Source organism: Eupeodes corollae, chromosome 1 (genome assembly GCF_945859685.1).
Source record: "Eupeodes corollae chromosome 1, idEupCoro1.1, whole genome shotgun sequence".
Lineage (NCBI taxonomy): Eukaryota > Metazoa > Arthropoda > Insecta > Diptera > Syrphidae > Eupeodes > Eupeodes corollae.
Window position 1 is genome coordinate 251,062,883 of NC_079147.1, and position 24,427 is coordinate 251,087,309.

The window sequence follows — 24,427 nt, forward strand, 5'->3', positions numbered from 1 at the left end:
TCATAGCTGAATATGATTTTGTGACTTATTTTTAATTTCAATAATTTTCCTTGAACAATACACGTTAAATGTAAAACGAACGTGGCCTTATATTTTCTCATTGTGTTGGAAAGATATGTATGACTGGATCTTTCTTGAAAGGAACAAATTAAATGTATACCCAAAACCATTGATTCAGTCCCTAGGTTCCTTAGTTTTTTTTTTCAGACAAGTTTTGGCGTCTTTGTTCATCCGAAATTCCAAACCATGTAAATTTGAAATTTTTGGGTTCAAAAGAAAAGGATGCAAAATCAAGGATCCAATACTCTGGCAAAAACCGATAAATTCATCATGAATTTGTTTTAATCTTAATTAGACTCACTGGTTGTTATGCGTTCCCTAAGAAATTTGGAATTTCATTTTAGGAAGCTAAACCCTTTGTATTAACATAGATTTTAAGACATTATTTCTACATATTAATTGATAAAATGCAAATTAGCGTTCGCGACTTAAATTGCGATAGTGGTGCAGTTGGTTAAATAAAAACGTTTGTTAGTTACAATTTCATATATGAGGTTAAACCCTTCTTAACTTCCATTTATTTTAAGAAATGACCTTTACAATGTAATTGAATGCTGCAAAGCTTTCGCGGCATTCTATGCTATAAGGAAGTCAAGGGCTTTCGGATGAGACCAATTCACAGTGTCTCATCATAAAAGTCTTAAAATGCAAAAAAAACGTGTTTTCGGCGAACTCTGCAGGACAAATGCGACCACCTACTTGTCTGTCGAAACCATGTTTCCCTCCCTATTTCAATTTTCGTGGCAACTTCGTGCTGACAGATGAACGTTTTTGTTACCACCATTACTAAGTTAACCTTCAACTTTAATGTCAACTGGTTTCCTTTTACTTCAAAAATTAGTCCTAAGCTAATATTGTGATGTGTGCAATGGATTCGTAAGGGTCAAGTGCAAAGTAAAAAAATTCGGGTTGAACTTGATACCTAAACGCGTCGAAAGTCGTTATGAAAAGTCTGTATTATTGCCTTAAAAAAGCTCGTATTTTTGATGAGAGTTATCAATTCTCATCCAATAGAAAATATTTTACATCGTCAGTTGAAATTTCAGTTCAAATTTCGAGAATAACGCGCATAAAGATCCAAACAGGGCATTTTATACCTTGCCAAGGTAGACTTCTGCAATGCGCAGAGTATAAAAGACACAGTCATGAAATGTTGAAGAAATATTTAAAAATGTAAATGTGTGTTAATTTCTCAAAAAATTAATTTATTTATCACATTTTTTTTTTTTCAAATATCGCTAGACCGGTTTGACATTTAAAATTATTTTTTTTATTTTAAATTTAAAAACAAAAAACTCTTATAGATGGAAGTGTTTCAAAAAGAATAAAGAATGCAAAACGTATGGAGCTTTCAAATCAAATTTTTTAACTTATTAAGGTCAGAAACTTTCATAGAAAGAACTAGCAAAGATATTGTCAACCTTCAAAGAATGTCTTCTTACAAACTAATTTTAAATCAATTACTAAATAATCGTAAGGAAGAATGGAATAAGAGGTTTAGATCAGTTGAGTAAAATGGGAAGCTGTTTTGGAATATCCTCAAAGTAGTAAAATTTAAAAATAGAAAAATTCTTTTTAAAAATTTAAACAATTCCGCATCTACCTTTTTCACAGAAATTGAAAAAGCAAACGCACTTGCTAAACAAATTTCGGAGAATCATTTGGTGTCTCAAAACTTGGGATAATTAGAAACTATTTGTAAAGTCTTAAATAAAATACAAAATCTGGATACTCCTCACGAACTTACACCAACGTATGCATATATTTTGGAAGAGAGTATCAAAAGAATTGTTAACTGCTTTCAAAAACGAAAGGTAGAAGTCTTATAAAAAATAAATTAGGTGGCACAATAGCCCGTAGAGAACCAGGGCCCAGTGACTTACAACTCTCAACCATTACTGTATGCGAGTAATTGCAGAGATGGAGGGGACCTACAGTTTATATGCCGAATCCGAACGGCTAATTTCAGAAATCACTTTTTCAGGACAAGAATTACTGTTGGAGAATTTGTCAATTCCTCGCAAGATGCAGTACCCGTGAATAAAACTTAAGGTGACACGGGCAGGGATCGAACCCAAGACCTCTGGCATGACAGTCCAACGCACTAACCATCATGCCATGGGTACTACAGATAGGAGTCTTAGACCAAATAAAAAATATCTTTTTGAAAAATCTGCCATACATTGGAATACAATTTTTAACATTTCTCATCAATGTGTGTCTTAAATTACAGTATTTTCTTAGAGTTTGGAAAAAAGCAAAAGTCGTACCTATACTTAAAGCAGGAAAATAATCTGAATTACCTTCAAGCTATAGACTATATATATGTAGTTTGCTCAGCAACATGCTTACTTAAGGTGGCGCTACAGTCCAAAAAACTTCTCCATCTAGCTCGGTCCCTAGCTAGATGTCTCCAGTTTCGCGCTCTAAGTTGGGTGAGGTCACCTTCCACTTGTGCGCGCCACCTGATCCGCGGTCTTCCTCTACTGCGATGTCCTGTGGGTGCGGATTCGAAGACTTTCCGGGCAGGAGCATTGTTTTCCATGCGCTCGATGTGACCCAGCCATCTTAGTCGTTGGACTTTTACCCTTCTGGCTAAGAGTACGTTGATGTACACTGTACAGCCTGTACAGGTCGTCGTTCCATCTTCTCCTCCACTCCCCTTAGATGCATACGGGACGTTAGATCACACGAAGAACTTTTCTCTCGAAGCGACCCAAGGTGCTTTCATCCGCTTTTGTCATAGTCCATGCTTCTGCACCGTATAGCAGGACGGGGATGATAAGGGTCTTATTTAGCAACACTTTCGTCCCTCGAGAGAACACTTTACCACTCAATTGCTTTCTTAGTCCAAAGAAACAGCGGTTAACAAGAGTTATTCTGCGTTTGATCTCAGCGCTGGTGTTGTTTTCTGCGTTTACAGCGGAACCTAGGTAGACGAAGTCCTTGACTACCTCAAAGTTACGTCTGTCGATTGTGACGTTTTGACCAAAACGTTGGTGTTGTATGTCCTTTCTAGACGACAGCATGTACTTTGTTTTGCCCTCATTAACCGTTCAACCCATTTTCCCGCCTCTGCCTCAATACTCACAAAAGCCCCATTGACATCACGCTGAGTTCTTCCGATTATGTCAATGTCACCAGCATATGCCAGTAATTGGACAGACTTTTGAAAGATAGTGCCTCTAGTGTTGAAGTGTGAGCTCTGCACTATTCTTTCAAGCACGATGTTAAAAAAATCGCATGACAGCGCATTACCTTGTCTAAAACCTTTTTTGACATCGAAAGGTTCTGTTAAGTTGTTTCCAACCTTTATGGAGCAGCGTGAATTCTTCATGATAATCCTGCAGGACCGGTTTGTTAGGGATGCCAAAACTAGACATGGCTCTATACAGCTCGTCCCTGTAGATGCTGTCATATGCGGCCTTGAAATCGATGAAAAGATGGTGGGTTTCGATTTGGTGTTCTTAAATTTTTTCCAGGATCTGCCGTAATGTGAATATTTGATCAACTGTGGACTTTCCTGGTCTAAAACCACACTGATAAGGACCTATCAGGTTGTTGACGATGGGCTTTAGACGTTCACATATTACGGCAGAAATTGAAACCCAGCACATCAGAGGCGGCTTCTCTGATTGCATCTTGGCAATGTTGCCACTGGTTTTCGATACATTGTGTTGGCGGCAGAGAACTTCTAGAGAGGTTACTTGTAACTCGGTCGGAAAAGGATTTGGTGATCTCTGGCGATTGTAGCCGTTCGACGTTGTACCTTCTCCCAGCACCTCCCTGTTTTGCCTTGGGTCTGGAAATCCAAAGTGCTACCTTGGCTACAACGAGGTAATGGTCCGAGTCGATGTTAGCCCCTCGGAAAGTTCGTACATCCATAATGCTGCAAGCGTGCCTGGCGTCGATCGCAATATGGTCAATCTGGTTGACGGTAGATTGATCTGGAGAAGTCCAAGTTCCTTTGTGTAAAAAATTCTGTATAACCATGTTGCTAAGACTAGGGTTGCAGGACAATAATTAGGATGTACATTGATGGAATATTGGAATCATATATAAAATATTCTGTTTTGATTTTAATGTTCCTCAGGGTTCAGTCCTTGGACCTTCTTTTTATAATATACATATGTCAGATTTTCCAAATCTTCCACAATGTAGATCAGCTATTTTTGCTAATGACACAGCAATATTAACATCGCATATATTTCCTCTCAACATTGAGACAAATTTAAAAAATGCTATTGAAATATTGGAGAAAAATAATAATAAATGAAAGATAAAGCTGAATACTGACAAGCGACCAATCAAGCGAGAAAAAGAGTATCTTTCTTTCTTACCATTGGCCAGCTTCAAGTTAATGGGACCCTTATCAAATGAAAGCAATCAGTTAAGTATCTGGAGCCACATTAAAAAACTACAAACTTCTCAGAATAAAGTCCAACAAATGATGCTTTACCTTCTTTGGCACCATTCTACATACATATGATTTGCATAGAAGAACGAATGTTGAATTAATTTCTTACTATCCATAAGCTTATAAACACTCGTAACTTAAAAAACAATTGTGATATTTCTGAAAATTTTCTTATAAACGTGCTATATGAAATTGTTGTACCTAAATATTAGTAGTTAATTTTAATTTATTTCGTTATTTACTTTAAATTACTTCTATTTATTAGCTATTTATTAATTAATTAATGATTTCATGGTAAGTGTGTTGGACCGTCATGCCAGAGGTCTTAGGTTCAATCCCCGATTGTGCCATGTAAAGTTCTTTTCACGGGTACTGCCACTTGCGAGGAATTGATAAATCCTCCAAAGGCGATTCTTGTCATGAAAAGTGCTTTCTTAAATTATCCGTTCGGATTCGGCTAAAAACTGTAGGTCCGCTCCATTCTCAACGGACTGTTGCACCACCTAATATATTTTTAACTTCCTATAGGAAGCTATTGTAATCGGTCCGATTTGCTAAATTAAATATTTTGACATATCTCGATGTTTTAAGGTCTATAGAGTCGAAAAAAAAAGATTTTTAGAGTGACGTCTGTGTGTGTCTGTATATGTACGTTCGTTCGTTCGGGAAGTTTTTTATCGCCCATAAGTCAAGAACCAGTAGATATATCGAATTCAAATAAATTTTGTTATACAGCTAATAATGCAGAAAGATGTAGAACTTTTTACCAAAGCAATTTAAAAATGTGGTGAACATTTTAGTAAACCCAAGTTGATACCAAACAAGTATATTTTTGGAAAACAATCCAATTAACTTTTTCTTTTTATAAATCCCAAAAACTGAAAAAAATAATCGTCAACTGGAATATTTTACGAACAAAAAATTATTTGAAAAATTTTGAGAAAAATCGAATTGACAGTTTTTTTATAAAAAATAAAGACCTAAAAAACATAACTAATAGTTAGTAAAAATTGGTTTTAAACACAAATACATTTTCAAAAATTTAAGGTTATCCCTTCGAACTAAATTATCTTATAAGAAATATTGCTTTTAACTAAATTAACTAAATGCTTTCGGTTAAATTAAAAAAAAATCGAGTTGACAGTTTTTTTTACAAAAAATAAAACCCAGAAAAACTTTATAAAAATTTACTTTCGACTCAAATATCTTTTCAAAAATAAAAATGGTTGCTTCAAACTAATTTTAACTCACAAAAATATTGTTTTCAGAAATCGAAAATCAAAATATAAAAATCCGACCGTCAGTTTTTTTTATAAAAAATTAAAATCTACGAAAAATAGTACTGAAATGTTACGTAAATTGGTAAAAATTGATGAAAATCTGGTGAACAAAAATTGATTTAGAAATCAAACTAAATATATGCAAAATATTACTTGTAATTTTTAATTTGTTTGAATAATTCAATTGCAAATTCTTTTTAACAACCCACGAAAACCTACAAACCTCTTTAGCAAGACAAATAGGCAAAAGAGATGGGAAGTTATCAGTGGGGTTCGCATTCCAGCCTCTTTTTTTTATTGATGAGCGAGCGGTTTGATAATTTGATTTAAATAAGTTTTTTTTTTATTTTTAGTTTGAAGTTATTTAGTGATTATAAATACACATCTTACATTTGAATCTCGTAAATGTTGACCCTTATTGCAATATTGAATTCAAAAAAGTTTATGTTTTTAAAAAATCCAAACAAAAATTAAACATTGAAGATTGTTAAATTTTCTTTAGACATCAAAGAATCTTGTTCAGAAAAAAAGTATGGAAATTTGTTAATTAGTTGCTAAGAAAATTTAATAACAACATAACGGTTCTATGGGGGATAACCTTCTACAGCAATACAAAACCGTTAAAAAAAAGAGGCTGGGATGCGACCCACACTGATAACTTCCCATCCCGTCTGTCGATTTGTCTTGCTTAAAAGTTTGTCTATATGTACTAGTATCAATTACCAAATTTGCGTCCTATTTTTATAGATTTTATTTTTTATGAAAAAACGGACTGTTGGATTTTTATATAAAAATTACTGAATATCGAAAACAATATTTTCTGTGAAATAAAATAAGTTTGAAGCCAATATTTTTATTTTTTGAAAAGCTATTTGAGTCGAAAGTAAATTTTTACCAACTTTTGTTAAATTTTTTTTTAGGTATTTAATTTTTTGTACAAAAACTATCAATTCGATTTTTTTCAAAATTTTACTAAATGTTAACAACAATATTTTTTGAAAGATAAAACTAGTTAAAAGCCAATATCTACAATTTTTGAAAAGATATTTGAGTCGAAAATCAATATTTACCATCTTTTATAAATTTTTTTTAAGGTTTTTATTTTTTGTAAAAAAACTGTCAATTCGATTTTTCTCAACATCTTTCAGAATGCTTAAAACAACATTTCTTATAAGATAAAATAAGTTTGAAGTCTAACTTTCAAGTTTTTGAAAAGATATTTGAATCCATATTCAATTTTTACCAACTTTTGTTAATTTTTTGTTCGGTTTTTAATTTTTTATAAAAAAAAAACTGTTAATTCGATTTTGTTCAAAATTTTACTGAATGTTGACAACAATATTTTTTGAAAGATAAAAGTAAATTAAAGCCAATATCTAAAAGTTTTGAAAAGATATTTGAGTCGAAAATCAATTTTTACCAACTTTTATTAATTTTTTTTTTAATTTTTATTTTTTTGTAAAAAAAACTGTCAATTCGATTTTGCTCAAAATTTTACTGAATGTTGAAAACAATATTTCTTACAAGATAAAATAAGCTCGAAGCCTAAATTTCAAGTTTTTGAAAAGATATTTGAATCGATATTTAATTTTTACGAACTTTGAGTAATGTTTTTTTTAGATTTTTATTTTTTATAAAAAAAACTGTCAATTCGATTTTTCTCAAAATTTTATCAGATTTCAAAAACATTATTCTCCGTTGCTCAAAATTGTTTTGGAGATGAAATCATATGTTAGTCGTTAAATTTAGGAGGTGACAAATTTTTTTTTTCAGTTTTTTTGATTTAGAAAAAAACCGTAAGATAGATTTTTTTCAAAAAATATATTTCTTTGAGATCACGTTACAGTTTAGTATATAAAATTTAATTCAAGTCTCTAGCGTTTTTGGTTCGTAAGATATTGAGGGTTAACCAAAATTGTCACCTTTTTTTTAAACTGCTATGGTAAAAAAACCACCCACGCAATTTTCTTGAGAGCCCTTTCTGCATCTTTCTGCCTTATTATCTGTATAACAAAATTTATTTGAAGTCGATATCTCTTCTGGTTCTTGAGCTATGGACGACGAAAAAAACGTCGCGAACGTACGGACGTACGGACGACGGACGTACGGACGTACGAACGTACGTACACACGCACGCACAGACATCTTTCTAAAAATCTTTTATTTCGACTCTAGGGACCTTGAAATGTCGAGAAATGTCAAAATTTTCAATTTGACAAATCGGACCCATTACAATAACTTCCTATGGGAAGTTTAAAATTAGAGACTATTTTCTAAAAATCTGTGGGGCCGTTTTTGAGAAAATTAAAATGTTTGATTTTTGACCACAATATTTGGTGGGTCTACTGTTCTTTTTGGTTTTAAAGTTAAAAAAATGCCTAACAGGAATCTGCTTAAAACCACGATTTCCAAGTTTGAACTAAATCGAAATATTTTATGAATGCGAGACTTATAACACATTACTTCAAGTTTTAAAGAACACGTATTAGAAGTTAAAAATTAAGTTATAATATAAGTATAAGCGTATCCCAACCCCTTATTTATTCATTATTATCACAAGATTTTGGAAGTTTAGTGAATCTACTGTGCTTAAATAGATTTTTAAGTCTTTTATATTGTAAACAGTTAGAACTTAGGTCCAATTTTACTGAATTGCTCACTAAAATTCTGATTTATGTTAATATCCTGCTGTTAATCGACATTTATGCCATTATAATATCTCAGAAACAAAACAATTAAATTATTTGGTATTAAGTCCAGCGAACAGAAACACCTCTATTGCGTGCAATTTAGCTGTATATGTTTTATTCATAAAAATGTACTTTTCATAAAAATCCCACATGCCATTCTTTCGACAACTTCATAAATTTTAATTGAGTTCCTTGTCAAAATTCTTAAAACATATTAAAAAAAAAAAGTCTGAAATATCAAATCAAACCAAGCAAAAGACTCAAAGCCCGAAAGTATGTACATATATAACTTTGCATGTGACAAGTTTATTAAAATTTAAATGTCATGTTAAAAAAATAATTAAAAACGGAACTAAGCTATGACGCTTTGTTTTGATTTATTTCTGAAATTCTTGTTTAAAAACCAAAAACATATTCACTTGAAAAATGTTTGCCTTAAATGAAAAGCAATTGACCAAATTGTGTTTTAAAATTTTCTACTGTTTGAATTTTCTTACTTCAATTTCATCGATTCAAATGTGACTGACAGTACATATTTCTATAGCCTTTGAAATATCACCTCAAATCACTTTGGTCAGAAATTTAAATGGAAAGTCCTTTTTCAAGCAGCAGCAAAATCCCAAGCTCTGAAACCCTTGTATAGGGAATCACCGTTTTTTCCACTTAGTTCAAATTGCATCTTCTATTTCTTGTTTGCCCCCCCAAGTGGATCGAACGATTCCCTTGGTGGCTAACCGCAATATATTTACCACCCATAAAACCCTTAAAATCTCACCCCGATTACACACCTCTGTTCAAATTATCATAATTTACCTCCTCGAGTTATTCGTTTTATTAGTTCCGCGGTATGGCCAAAGGTGGGGTTGATTGCAAGCGCGACCCGACTTTCTGTGTATGTAATGTTTGGCCTACTTCTCGACTAGGGCATGGCTAAAGGCCATATCGTCTTTCGTCTTTCTTCTGGCCAAAGTATTCATAATGCGTCAATATCGAAGGTGCGACGACGGCGGTGGCGGTGTTTGCTGTTTACCGAAACAAAATCCCAGCAATATTTCTCCCCCAAAGAACCCGACGACGACGGTGATGGCCAGCAGAACAATTTCGTGCCAAACGAAAAGTCAGTTTGAAGTGGACAACCAGCGTGAAAGGATTCGTGGGATAATTCCGTGAAAACGAAAAAACAAGTTTAACCCAAAAAGACAACAAAAAAAAAACAGAAACCAAAACATGATTCAAAAGAATGGAAAACGTAAAAACTCGGTGGTTTTTAACATCGATTTACCAAATGAATTCGGTGACACCGAAAAATACTTCTTTAGGTAAAGGCTTGTGGTAGACGAGACGCCCAAAAAAATTTCCTTTTCGTTTTCGTAGTTTTCGTAGTTTTCGTACACAGAGTTTTTAATTAGTTAAAGGTGCACGCTCCGCGTTAAGTTGGTCACCTGGTTAGGGTCAGTTTTAACGGTTAGATTGAAAAGATATAAATTTTGTGCTTTATATTTTATTTATTTTGTTCCTCATTTGTTTTTGTGCAATTTCCTAAAAATTCGCGTGTTTATATTAAATTAAGAGTCTTTTTTATTCTTTAGTGAATGGAACAGTGAATGTTATTTGTATAGGCCTTGTTTCCTTTCCTGTAAGTTGGCCTAAAGTAAAAAGAAAGCTTACATTTTGTTCATGGGATTTTTGCTCCTTATTTTAATGGTAATTCCGGTTGGAATAATGTGATACGTTATTGAATTTTGAAATGATTTATGTTTTGAACTTGGAAGAGTTGTGGATTTTGTTTGTTTTATTAAGTGACTTGTCGCAGTTTAAATAAAGATTTCCGTTCCCTTTTTTAGTAAATTAATTTAATAGATTTTGTTTAGTTTTTTAGTTTTGTGATACTACTGTGATATAAATTTGAATTTAAGTGATTTTTGAAGTAAATAAGTGTTCCAGTTTAAATTTGAACTGTGTAAGGCCTATGAAGGAAAAGTAAAATTAAATTCTTAATGATAAATGAATAAAACCCATACCAAAAATGTCGTCTCAAAAAGAAATTAATTAAGCTTGGATGTTTTGCTTTTGAAAAATGTCATTTTGGAAACATACTTGACTTGTTTGCCTTATTAATGAATTTAATTTAATTAAATTCTATATTCTTTCTTTTGAAAACTCTGAAAAAAAAGGTAATTTCAAATAAGAAGTTCATTTTGCTTGACTTAGCATCAGTCAGTATTTTTACGCGAACCTATAAACTTGAAAAATAAGAAATTCTTAAAAAAAAATTAAAAAAAGATACATTTTAAAACAAAATAAAATTTATTCAACCTATTGGGTTTGTGTCCCTCTAAATTCTGCCATATTTTAAAATCATTTCATGGACAAAACTGGGTATTTATAAAGTGATCTTAATTATTTAACTCATTTTGTGTTTCGGAGCTTGTTTGAATGTACATATGAAGTTCAAGGAGCTTACAAACATTTATATTAAACAATTAAAGTGTTTTCAAGTTGAGTGGTTTTTGTTCAGTTCAAAAATATTACTCCCCTAATCCGGGAAAGGAAGTTCTTATCCACATATCAAAAAATGATTTGAATTGGAACATCCAAACAATACTAAACCAGGTTTTGTTGTCCAGAGGTCCTTAGTTGAATGTTATTGCAAATTTTTACTTATAGCGCAAATAGTAAAGGTCTTAAAAGCTGAACATATAAAAAAGAAATGATAATAACATTCTGGCCCAAAATATATAGTGAAAATGCAAAATTACGTAATCCTTTTGCAATTACAGTGCCTTTTTGTAAGTTTTGATAAGGCTTAGAATTTTAAAGTTGAAATATAATGTTGAAAATAAAATATTTCTTCAGTGATCTTGAAAGGTTTTTCTTTGTTTTTGTATTCAATTTTGAAGTCGATAGTAATAAACTATTAAGTCTCCACCCTCAAATTACTTATATAATCCTAAATACAGAATTTTATTGATAGCATACGGTGTTAAACTTAAATCCTGCTCTAATTTCTGGACATGCATTAAGTTAGAAAATGTATCTATTAGTATTGCCTTTTTTAAAGCTATTCCAGAAGTTTTTGGAAATTAATTAAATTCTGCAATTACTTAAAGAAAAATAAGAGGCTGGAATGCAACCCACACTCATAACTTCCTAACCCCTCTGTCGATTTGTCTTGCTTAAAAGGTTTGTAGGTTTTTGTATTTTGCTAAAAAAGTTGTCAGTTGAATATTATTCTAAAAAAATTTAAAATGTTTGCATATGATGGAATAGGTTGATTTCAAAATCTATTTTGGTTAAAGAGATTTTTATTCGAAACCAATTTTTAATCATTTTAGTAGCATTTCTTAAAAGTATTTATAAATATAATATAAAGAAATATAAATTGAATGAATGAAATTAATTTGAAGCCAATGTTTTCTATTATTCATCAATTTTTACCAATTTTGCGTACTATTTTTCGTAGATTTTAATTTCTTATGAAAAAACCAACTTATAGATTTTTATAAAAAAAAAAAATACTGAATGTTGAAAGCAATATTTTTCATAAAATTAAATTAATTTGAAGCCGATATCTTAAAGTTTTGAACAGATATTTGAATAAAAAATCAATTTTTACGAATTTATTGTTTTTAGGTATTTATTTTTTTTTTAAACTGTCAATTCGATTTTTCTCAAAACTTCATCGAATGTTGAAAACAATATTTCTTACAACATAAAATTAGTTTGAAGATCATATTTTTAAATTTTAAAAAGATAATTGGATCGAAATCTGTTTTTACCAACTTTTATTAATTTTCTTAGGTTTAACTATTTGTAAAAAACTGTCAATTCGTTTTTTTTTTAATTTTACTTAATGTTGAAAACAATATTTCTCACAAGATAAAATTAATTCAAAGCCAATCTATCAAAGTTTCTAAAAGGTATTCAAGTCGAAAATCAATTTTTACCAACTTTTTTTTATTTTTTTCTGGTTATTTTTCATTACACAAAATTATTTTGGAATAAAATTATTTTGTTTTCGTAAAATTTTCGAGGTGACAAATTTTTGTTCAGTTTTTTTGATTTATAAAAAAACCGTTAACTGTTTTTTTTTTAACAAAAAAATATACTTGTTTGGTATTACGTTACAATATATAATAAAAAATTTAATTCAAGTCTCTAGCGTTATTGGTTTGAGAGCCCATTCTGCGTTATTATCTGTATAACAACATTTATTTGAAGTCGATATCTCCCCTGGTTCTTGAGCTATGCACAACGAAAAACGTCGCGAACGTAAGTACGTGCACACGCACGCACAGACATCCATCCAAAAATCTTTTATTTCGACTCTAGGGACCTTGAAACGTCGAGAAATTTCAAAATTTGTAATTCGAAAATTCGGACCCATTACAATAACTTAAGTTAAAACTAGAAAGAAAAACTTGAACCTGGATCACCTGCATCAATCAACAATTTTGAAAGTTGATTTCTTTTGAATTTTGCAGCCGTAGAACAATTTTAGTATATATGAACTAAACGCGAGTATTGCATTCAGAACACATTTCTAATTTACTTCTAATCAAACATGACATTAAGATGAAAAAAAAATCGCAAAAAGTGAGTCGAGCAAATCTTGATCGGGCTTAAACTTGGAAAATAAGGTTTTACGCAAATCGCTTAAGGCGTTTTCTCATTTATTTTATGACCAACAATATTAATAGCCCACATACAATAATTTTACTCAAACTTCGAACATTAGATTTTCTAAATAACGGCCCGATATGTTTTTATTTAATTTCCTCTAATTCTTTTTTTCTTAAATTTTGCGGATTTTTTTTCTAAATACGATATATCTACAGCGCTTTTCAAAAAATATATAAGCTAAGGTTTCTTTGATTTTTTTTAAGATGAACTTATTTTGCATATTTCTAAATATCCTTCTTGCATACAGAAGCAAGTTCGTTTTTAAATCTCACTTTTATTGTATTTAACCAGCTTTTGTTTTCATAATTAATTTAGGTTAAATAAAAAATTATTCCATGTTTATGTCTCTAACCCCGTTCTTTTAGTCATGTTTGTTTTTATTTCTTCTGTTCTTTAAAAATATTCAAAAACAGAAAGAAAAGTGGAAACCTTACTATGAATTAAAGGAATTCGATCTGTTATTTTTGAAAACTGTTTTCTTATAAAACTTGCAGACGTAAAACAATTTCAGGATATATAACTCAAGATTTTAAACAAACATGACATTAAGATGATAAGGAAGTCCATAAAAGTGGGTCCAGCTAATTTTGTTCGTTTTGAACTTGAAAATTAAGGTTTTACGCTAACCGTTTTAGAGGTTTTTCTCATTTAAATATATCCTGACCAAAATTGTTATTTGATTTTTACTTTTACTGCATTTCTGACTTAATATTTTTAAAAACAAACTTATTTTGTAAGTATATTTTTAAATCTCAAAATAAAGGTAATATTTGTACATAGACTTATTGGATACAGGAGCAAAATCGTGTGACAAATCTCACTTTTAAAATGTTATTGCAGCTTTTGTTTGCATAAATAGTTAAAGTAGCATCACATGGTGACGGTTATCACCATTTTTTACAAAACATTAGAAGCAAGTCCCTTAAGAAAAAAAAATTATCCAAGGTTTCTAACCCCTTCCTTCTAAAGTCATGTTTTTTTTTAATTCGTATGCTTACATACATCAAATATTTTTTAAAAATCTTTATTTCTGTGGTCAGAGAAAGAAAAATAATACAAATTTACGCCATTTGACAAAGTTCTAGTCTCTAAAGTTATTTAAAAATCCTTAACTCGGTTAGGTTCTAATTCATTTCTTTGGCGTTGGAGTTCTGATAAACTTAATAATTATAATCAAATTTTAGAGTCGAGAATATTAAAATTATGTTTAAAAATATTTGTAATTCTTTGAACGATTTAATGATCAGAAAATATTGTTTGTTTTTTTATAATTTCGTAATTTGCAATAATTATAAACTGTTAGAAAATATATTTCGGACAAGTCCAGCTCACAAAAAAGACTAGAAAATACACATAATAAGTATATACATATATGTAAGTATATGTATAATATATGTAGATTTTAAAAAATGATATACAAGTTTCAAATCCTTGTTACTCTCATTAATTTTTTTCCCAACAACGCACTCGACCCCTTTACCCTCGCCAAAGTAACTTCAATTTTATGAACCTTCCAAGATAGTCAAAAGAGCCAAAGACCCTGTTTTAATATCTATAGCAAAATTTTTGTGAGACAATGTGCCAAAATTTTCTAATTTCAGTTATGGGTGTTAAGTATTTTTTATTTAAATACGTAAATCCATCTGCGAATGTTCTATTCCTAAATACATTCTATTCCCAATGTTTAAGGTTGTGAATCTACCTCAAACAAAAATTTATTTAAATTTCATACAATCAATTTTTCCTGAAAATTTGATTCACTATAAATTTTGATAATAAATATTTGTTTCTAATGTTTTAAAGTTGCTTTAGTTGAACCCCTTACGTTCCTTACGTTCAAAATCTTTCTATGAAAATAATTTTTACATTTTTCCTAATATTACAGTTTTTTCTGCCATCTGTTGGTGCTCGCTATACTCCCTTAAGATGTAAAAAAAAGATTTTCAAAATAACCCCCAGCTTTTTACTAGGAAAAATTGAATATTTTTTGAACCAAGTAAATAGACACATTAATTAAATTAAAATTGTTATTGGGTTGAACTAAACGCACTTTTTGTTAAGTTTGGTAGTGAGTACTTTCACCTATACTTTTGATCATTTAGTGAATTTTTTCTGGTATGAATCCTACAGCCTTTTGATTGAGTTCAATTTAATCGCGCTCTAACTTTTTTGGAAAAATAAAGGATCCTTTGTCTTCAAACTGATGATCAATCTCAATAATTGTGGGTACTAACCATCCTTAAGTATGTATAGACCATAGAAATGCTAATTTTGCTCCTCTGTTCAAGCTTTATGATCACCGATTGAATGAGTGCGTTATCATGTTGGCAGGCCAAGATTATGGGTACAAATATGTTAGAATATTTATTAAAATTTATTTCCAAGATTCCCTTCTACCCAGCTGGTGTAATTTTTGATTTAACGAACCTAATTTCAACAATTCCAGAATTACTTTGAAGTTTTAAAAACCATTTTATTGTGTCAAATCGTAGAAATAAAAGGTTAACCCATCAAGGCCATCGAAATTAAATTGTTTTCCAGCTTATTTAAGTTATGAAAAACTTTAATCTCATAAGTTTTTGTTGTTCGTCAAGTAGCGGTTTTTTCTAATATTTATTTCTTTTAAAATTGCTCGAATTTTAATAATCCTTACGATTGTTGAGAGACTTCTGTTTAAGACAATTTTGTATTTTTACCCTAAAATCACAGATAATAAATTAACTTATAATATTTATTATCTGTGCTAAAATCAGAAGAATCTAATGGACACAATATTGCAAGTTACCTCTCTATATGTCTTTAATTTTTAATTTTTTGGTGTCTAAGCAAGTGGTTTTTAGCTTTTGAAACGCTACCCATTATTTAAATTAAATTTTAAAATTAAAAATTGAATTTCAGGGAAAACACTTAAAGTGTTGATTTAATATATCGAGTATTTGAAAACGCTCGTAGACAACGACTAAATTTTCGCTGTACTTATTCAGTTGAATAAAAAAATAAACCCTACTTTAAGTATAAAACACTTGAAGTTTTATTTGGATAATATGTTTGACATTTTTTCTAAACATCGTAAAAGAGTAGTTACAGTAGTTACAATGAACAGATGGCACGAATACCGCAATATTTGGAAAAAATGTGTAAGGTATTTTGAAAAAAGTTTGTGCGTATTCAGTTGAAGCGGAGTGTAGCAAATTTTTGTTGTATGAGAGTATAAAATTAAGTCAAAATATGATTTACGAAAAGTAACACAAATTCGTGAGAAAAACATTTAAAGATTGTTTCATATTCTCAAACAAATGTTCAAACACTTTAGAACAAGGCTAGAAGTTATACTGACTTTTAAACAATTTAGCCACAGTATTACCTATTTCAAACTTCACGAACTTGGTATTCCACAATATTTCTCTGCTTAAATTAAATCTTAACTTGAAAATATAACCTAACATTTGCAATTTAGAAATTATCTTTTTGTTGCTTAATCTGGTGTTCCCCACGGAATGCCTCTTGGTCCTATTCTTTTACTTTTCAAAATAAATCGTAAGTGTATTTGATTTTCCAGCACAAACTCTGTTGCTTCTTTAGTTTTATTTAGATGTTAATTTCTTTTAACTAAAAAAAATTACATAATGTTTTATTGTCAATATGATACACTTGGTTTTATGAAACTGTGGACAAAGGACTCTGTTGTTTCTTTGCTTTTAAGGACTTAGCTCTTAATTTCTGTTAAAAGACAAAATTTGCACATCACATTTTACTGTCAATATGTTATGCTTGGTTTTATAGGACTTCGGGCAAGAGACTTAGATGATCCCTATGTTATTACATTATTAGTTGCCATGGTCATATCGTTAACCTTGAATATGCTTCACAAGGATTTACTTACTTTTACGGAATTCATAAAAATCGTATTAAAGCAATTCAACATAATTGTTCGCTTTATTGTAATTTAATGAATTAATAACAAGTAACATATGCGCTTGTGTTTGACCTTTCGAACCTAGAATCACTTGCTTGCAATTAATTAATTACATTCTAAAATTCTGAAGTGTAAGAAAAAATACATTTTATGAGCGATAAACCCCAATAACAAAATGGCAATATTAAATTATTGTAACTTTTAACTTTTTAACCAAAAACCCAAGCTCATTGTTTTTATAAATTCGAATTATTTTCTCTTTTCTTCAACAATCTTGCTAGTGCATGAATTTTAAGCCAAACTTTTTAAAATTTGAATTTAACTTTTAAATTTCAAAATTATTTTGAAAAAATTGCAGTTGTTTTTTCTTTATTACAAATTCTAAAATTAAAATTTAAAATTTCTGTATTAAACTTAGAATCTGTAATACAGAAAAGATTTCAATGTTAAAGTATTACAAAATAATATTAAGTATATTAAAAATAATTATCGAAATTTATTAAAAAATAAATCGAATACGGTTTTTATTAATAAATGCCATTTTTTTAATAAAATTTTAATTAAGTGCGCAAGTGTAACCTTAAAAACATAAAAAAGGACCCAAACATTCTAAAACAATTACTATTCTAGTACTTGTAAAAACTTCGAACATTTTTTCAAACAAACCTTCTCACTTCAAATGAAAATTCTCTAATACCGGTCTTTAATATTCCTTTCATTTCTTGAAATTAAGCTACAAATAATATTAATTCGTTATGTAATTTCTTAATGTCTTGAAATTATGCTACAAATAATATTATTTTGTTAGGTTAACAAATTCCTTTGAACATTTTCTTTGTTTACCATCTTGAAAACAAAAAAATGTCCTTGTCATCGTCCTTATTATGACTCAATTTACCTTGAAAAAACTTCCGACAAAAAAAAACAAAATAAAACTCAAGAGAGTAGCCCTGTATAGTACGAGTATATATGTATTATGTAAAATCCCTGACGTTAAACCCTAAACGGACACGGTGTCGATATAATAACGCCATAAATTTCCATATTCCATTTATTGGCAAGGTAAGTCTTATGCGCTATATGCCATGCCTCTTGTGTCCTCTCCTATGCCATAACCGTATAACCGACACAAAATGGTCTTGCTAATTGTAGGTCCTTTATTTTTTTGCATTTTTGATTTGCAAGTCAAGGCGTTGCAAAATAATAATAACAACGTTCACATATGTATGAATGTGAAAATTAGCATGTCCCTCCTTAACTTATAAGTCCTTACCTTATAACTTCTACCTTTTACCTCTGTCTCCTCACCTTTCGTCTTGTCCGCAATCTACAAGACTTTTTCTGTTAAACAAAAACCAATTCAAAGGATTTCCTTGCATGATGGCATTTGTTTATTGACAAGGATAGCAGAGCTGAAATACCGAAAAAAGACTCAACTAAACTAAACCTTCATGTCGTGATTTAAGTTAAACGAACAAAAAAAATTGGAGACTTAAGATTTAGAAACGAAAACAGTCAATGATATTGGCGGTCGATGGATAGTGCCGCCAAACAACGACGGACAACAATGACGACGACCACACCCTATAGCTAACCTAACCCTAAGGTCAACCAGAAAAGTACAAGAGCAGCGACTTTCATCGAATTCACATTTTTTTGTTTTCTTGAATATCTTGAAACTGTGCCAAATGCAAGAAGAGTAGGTAAGGTACATAGTTTTTGACTTTACCTACCGCTACCAATATCGTCGACTCTCGGCCAAGGAAGTAATTCATCGCCGACCTGTCGAGATAATTATCGCTTAAACAAGGAGAAGTTTCAGTTCAAGAATATGCAAATACTCGTACAATCAAATTATCCCTCAGTTAGACTGCTGTTAAATGCACTTTACTACCTTTGACCTTTATAGAAGTCTTGTAATAATTGTTCAATTGCCTCGCCCTTCTTCAGGGTGTATGGCGCATAAAGCTTGATCGTTTTGAAGGTGCGTATGGTAATTATGGGGCATAGCTGACTGTAATCATGTTGAACCTAATGAGATTTGCGTATCGCAATGCAAATTGTTTTTGATTAACATGCTAAGCATTAAAAGGGATAATTTGTTTTTATTCAATTTGAAAGAAATTGACATTCTAAAAAATAGTGATTTGACTAACCCTTAAAGGGCAAACAATTGTTTCAAGAGAAAAACTAATGAGATTTTTTTTAAAATGAACAACTTGTACTATAACTTATTTTAAATTTGTGTGGTAGCTTTTATGCGAAGACTATAAAATGTTTTAAAACTGTTTCGAAAGCTTCTTTAAGGACTTTAAAGTACTTGTATATGTTTTTTTCATGTTCCATGAGCGTTTCCCTAAAATATTTGTTTCCAAGTTAAGAAAAAATCTCCCACATTGGCACTGTCTTGAAAACTACTGGTGTAAGGGTTTTTATCTAAGTTAATCTCTTCAATATCTAAAGTATTTTTTTTAGAAGAAATCATTGTTTTTTCACCTAAAAACGAGAGTATGTTTCATCGAAGTGCTCAACCATGTTTAATACATCTTCCCAACTTTTGACTGTCCAAAAATCCTTTCAAAGATTTTGCTTAAACTTCACCCCTTCGTTGTGCAAAATATTTGATCGCGCTGTTTTCAGAAGAAATCATTGATTTTTGTCCTAAATATTAAAAATATGTTCCATGGGTATGTCCCAAAAATGTCTGATACAAAACTTAACGGAAATCCCCCTCTTTTGAACTGTCTCGAAAACTACTTTAGGAATTTTGATCAAACTTTAATTCTCAATGTCCATAATAATTTGTTTAGAAGAAATCATTGTCTTAGGGCAAACAAAATGAGAAACTTTTCGATGAGGGTTATCCAAAAACGTTTTCTATTTCCTTTCATGAATATCTGTTTATAATAACTAAAGTCTTAAGTTTTCTTATAAATCTTTAAAAAAAACTGTTTGCACGTTATTAACCAAGACTCCAATGTCAATATATACCTTCGATGTTTCGTTTCAGAGCTGGCAGTCAGGACCCTCTCGATGAGGAAAATGAAAAGTCCAAAGGATGTTGCAAATGTGGCAAATGCAATTGTTCTCCTTGTTTCTGTATTCCCTGTCGTCGTTCTCGCTGTTGTAAATGTTTTAGCAAGAAAGACAAAGATCCCGAAACAGCTGCTTTGGCTAGCAGTGTAGAAATGGTTGATGAAAAAGTCAGCTGCTGGAAGAAAATGAAGTGTTGTAAAAGAAAACCAAAAACAACTGATACAACCGAAGAACCTATGCGACAACGAACAATGGAAACAATCAGTGAAGAACCATCGGAACGACAAAGTAGTCATGTTTCGGAAACACCAAAACAAGGTAAATGTGGACTGTGCATGAGAAGGATATTCTGCTGTCGGTCGGTGAACAAGGTCGAGGCTGCTAAAGATGATGTGGAAGAAGTCAAGAAGTGCTGCTTCTGCATACCATGCAGGAAGAAGAGACCACCACAAGCTGCTACACAACCTGCCTGGGAGGACCCGGAAAGACCGATACAACAGGCTACTGAAGGAGCTGCACCAACACCAGCCGTAGCAGTACCTGAAGCTCCGCAAGGGTGAGATTTTTAATTCTAATTCGTTTTTGTCAAGTTTCCAACAATGTTTCGTTTACAGTGGCTGTTGCTCGAGGTTTTTCCAAAAGCTTAATTGCTGCAAAAAGAAACAAACTGCAAGCGAAAGCAGACGACCAAGCATGAAACAAGGACCTCCAGAGGTTCAATTTGATAATTTTTCCATTTATTTTTTTTTAAAAGAATGTTTTTAATAATGTGCGTCTTTCAGGAAACACGTCGAAAACTTCACGTGGACTTGGTTGAGTTCAACTCAAAGATGAAAGGTGCAATTCCAGTTATGCCTCTGTATCTGGCTTGGTTCTGTGCAATTTGTAATACTCTTTTTCCAGGATTAGGTAAATCTTTGAGCTCTTTTACAATTCTTTAGAGAAATTAAGTTTCCCCCGAAATATTTACTTCCCTCGAAAATGTCTTTTATATCATCAATAGCTCAGCAATTTTTCTTGCAATTTGTAACCAATTCCAGAAAAAAATGTTATGAACTTTTTTAAGCCAATATTTTGCAGAGTACTTACTATGTCTATTTTTTTAAGGAATTTTTATTCGAAATAACACACCCGAACAATTTATTTGAAATTTAACGTTCTTTTTCGTTTGCAGGAACTCTGCTTTCAGGATTCTTTTGCATTTGCGTCGGAATTCCTCGCTTTAGCATGTACGATAGTGCCAAGGCTCGTTTTGGATCTCTCATTATCAATTGCATTGTAGCAGTGGCTCAACTCTTTTGTGTGCTCTTCTGTTTTGTTGGTTGGGGATGGTCCATTTGGTGGGGTACTATAATGCTTAAAACTGCAAGTAAGTTAAAAAGAAAAAAAAATATTTGGTCATCTTTGTTTATATGGTTTTTTCTTTTTAGGAAAATTGAATAAAATTAGAAAAGTTGAAAAACTTGAAGAAGAAGAAGAAAAACGACAAGCTGAGATGGCTGCTGCAGCTGCAATTACAGCTGCTGCTAATGCTACTGCAACTGATGTTGAAGCGGCAAAAGCTTAAATTGCAAGGATAAAACATTTGGTTTAATTTACTAAAAAAACATAAAAGCTTTTCTACATATATCAATTCTAAATTAACCTACTTACCAAAATGCAAAAACAATCTATTTGTCAAGTTTTTTTTTCAAGAATGCAATCTTTTTTGAATGAAATCTTTTACGAAATCGATTTAAAGATTGAATTCACTGAATTCACTTTGAAACAAAAAATTGCAATCAATTAATTGCATTTAAATAATCGCAAAATCTTGTATGTCAAATAATTGCAGTCAAATGATTAAAACGGAAAATGAATGCAATCAATTTGGACGAAAATTGAATGCAATCTTTTTTATGTCAATCGATTCAAAGGAATTCAAACTTAAAGTTATATTCAGTTATTTGTCAAATTTAATTCAACCGTGATATTAAAGTATTCAGATTTAAATTTGCATTACTTCAAGAATTAGTTATAAAGATTTCTTATTATTCATATTTCATGAAGTTAACGACTTCTTTTGGAGTTGAGTCTGTTATAAAACTTACAAAACTCTCAGCTCTAACTAATACAAAAAAAAAAAACACTACAATCGGGAACACTGGGGATTTTGATTAAAGCTTATAAATTCTTCTCATTTTTACTTTAAACTCCCTTTTAAAAAAATATTGATGGTATGAATATTTATATTACTCGAGTCTAGTTTGAAACAAATCCAGCTTTTAGATCATTAAAAAAAAAACTATTATTTCACTTTCTTTTCACGTGCAAGTGCCTTAAATTAAATAGTTCATTATTATCATCATTACTTAAGGAAAATAAGATCTGGACAATAAAAGTTTCATTAAAATTATTTATGGACAAATTCTTGTGAGAACTTATTTTCCTAAACTCACTTAACTCTAAGCCTATTTTCGAAAATCAAAATCTCTGTTACTATTGACCTTTTCTTCTAAGGAATCATTTACAACTTTGTTCATTTATTTTGTCCTAAGTCAGGCCAAATAAAATCTCATAAATAAGCAAATGACTTGAAACTTTGCCCTTTCCGATTCATAAAAATAAGAAATGATTTTCATGTGACCAAAGTCTATTAATCTAAATTCACTAAAAAATGAATAACAAATTCTATTATCCTTCATCCTTTCTTTAATGATGTGTGTTGAAAATTTATTAAAAGATATTGAAAAATTGTACATAAATTAAAAATTACTTAATTTAAGAAAAAAATTAAGAAAGAAAAAGTTTTCCATATATGCTTTAATGTAACTAAGCTTCCTTTGTAAATAAGTCGAATATTTTTAAACACTATTTCAAATAAGCTTCCCTTATATTTAAAAATTTTTAAACTTACGATGATAAAGTTAAGAGAACAAAAAAACAGATAACATTTTTTTAGATGGCTTCCTATAGACCTGGGCGAATACCTATTATTTAAGATAGCTATATCTATGTATGTATATTGACTAAATGCAAACAAAAGTATATACATAAATACATAATTTTTGTACTTATTTTTAGATTTTTCGTTGAAAAAAAAAGAAAACAATTGAAAGACGAATAAATTGTTAATTTGTTGTAAGATTTTTTGTAAATAAAAAAATATAAATAATAAGAATAAAAATGTAATCAATTTTAATACACAAGTCGTAAGTGTTATTCTTTTTTATTTTAAAGAACTTGTAGCTAAATGTTTAACAACGTCAACTGCATACAATTGTTGAGATAAACACAACTCTAAAAGTAAAATAATTGTAAGTAAAAAAAGACGTAGTCTATGTAAATTCATTTAGTATGTATTTTTTTAAATTTATTTTTCAAAATAAGCTGGGACGCGACCTTCACTGATAACTTCCCAACCTGTCTGTCGATTTGTCTTGACTAAAAGGTTTGTAGGTTTTCGTATTTTTCTAAAAAAGTTGTCAGTTAAATCATTCTTAGAAAATGAAAAATGTTTGTATATGATGAAAAAGTTTGATTTCAAAATCTATTTTTATTAAGGAGTTTTTTTAGTCGTTATCCAATTTTTAGCAACATTTGTAGGATTTCTTAAAAGTTTTTATTTCTTATATAAACAAATGCAAATTGAATAATTGAATTAAATGTCAATATCTTCCATTTTTCACGAGATATCGAGAACCGAACATCATTTTTACGATATGATCGTACTGTTTTTTGTAGATTTTATTTTTGTATGAACGGCGGCCTATTGAAAATCAATTCTTACCTACTTTTGTTAATTATTTTTTAGATTTTTAATTGTTTGTAAAGAAAACTGTTAATTCTTAAAAATTTACCAGAAGTTTTTTTGTTTTCGTTGCACGAAATTGTTTTGAAGACAAAATCATTTTTTATTCGTAAAATTTTCGAGGTGACAAATTTTTTTCAGCTTTTTTGGTTTATAATTTTTTTTTTTCAAAAAATATACTTGTTTGGTATCATGTTACAATATATTAAAAAAAAATTTAATTCAAGTCTCTAGCGTTTTTGATTCGTGAGATATGTACAGTTAACCAAAATGTTCACCCTTTTTTTGACTGCTATGGTAAAAAAAACCACCCACTCAATTTTCTTGAAATCCCTTTTTGTATCTTTCTGCATTAATATCTGCAATAACAACATTTATTTGAAGTCAATATCTTTTCTGGTTCTTGAGCTATGGACGACGAAAAAACGTACGGTTGTACGGACGAACGCAACACACAACTAATATGGATTTTTAAATTCCCATAGGAAGTTCTTGTGATGGGTCCGATTTGTCAAATTGAAAATTTTGACGTTTCAAGGTCCTTAGGTCCAAATA

General features: G+C 30.5%; 1 protein-coding gene across 3 annotated transcripts in view; it reads left to right on the forward strand.

Moving 5' to 3' along the window:
- Positions 1-23,270, forward strand: part of LOC129940164 (protein stum) — a 54,488-nt gene extending 31,218 nt beyond the window's left edge. For all 3 annotated transcript variants that reach the window (XM_056048417.1, XM_056048419.1, XM_056048420.1), the window contains 5 exons: positions 20,057-20,638; positions 20,697-20,796; positions 20,865-20,991; positions 21,257-21,451; positions 21,513-23,270. In XM_056048417.1, coding sequence (XP_055904392.1) covers positions 20,057-20,638; positions 20,697-20,796; positions 20,865-20,991; positions 21,257-21,451; positions 21,513-21,649 — 1,141 coding nt within the window. In that variant the 3' untranslated portion in view covers positions 21,650-23,270. The remainder of the gene's footprint in view (positions 1-20,056; positions 20,639-20,696; positions 20,797-20,864; positions 20,992-21,256; positions 21,452-21,512) is intronic.
- Positions 23,271-24,427: the final 1,157 nt, after the last annotated feature.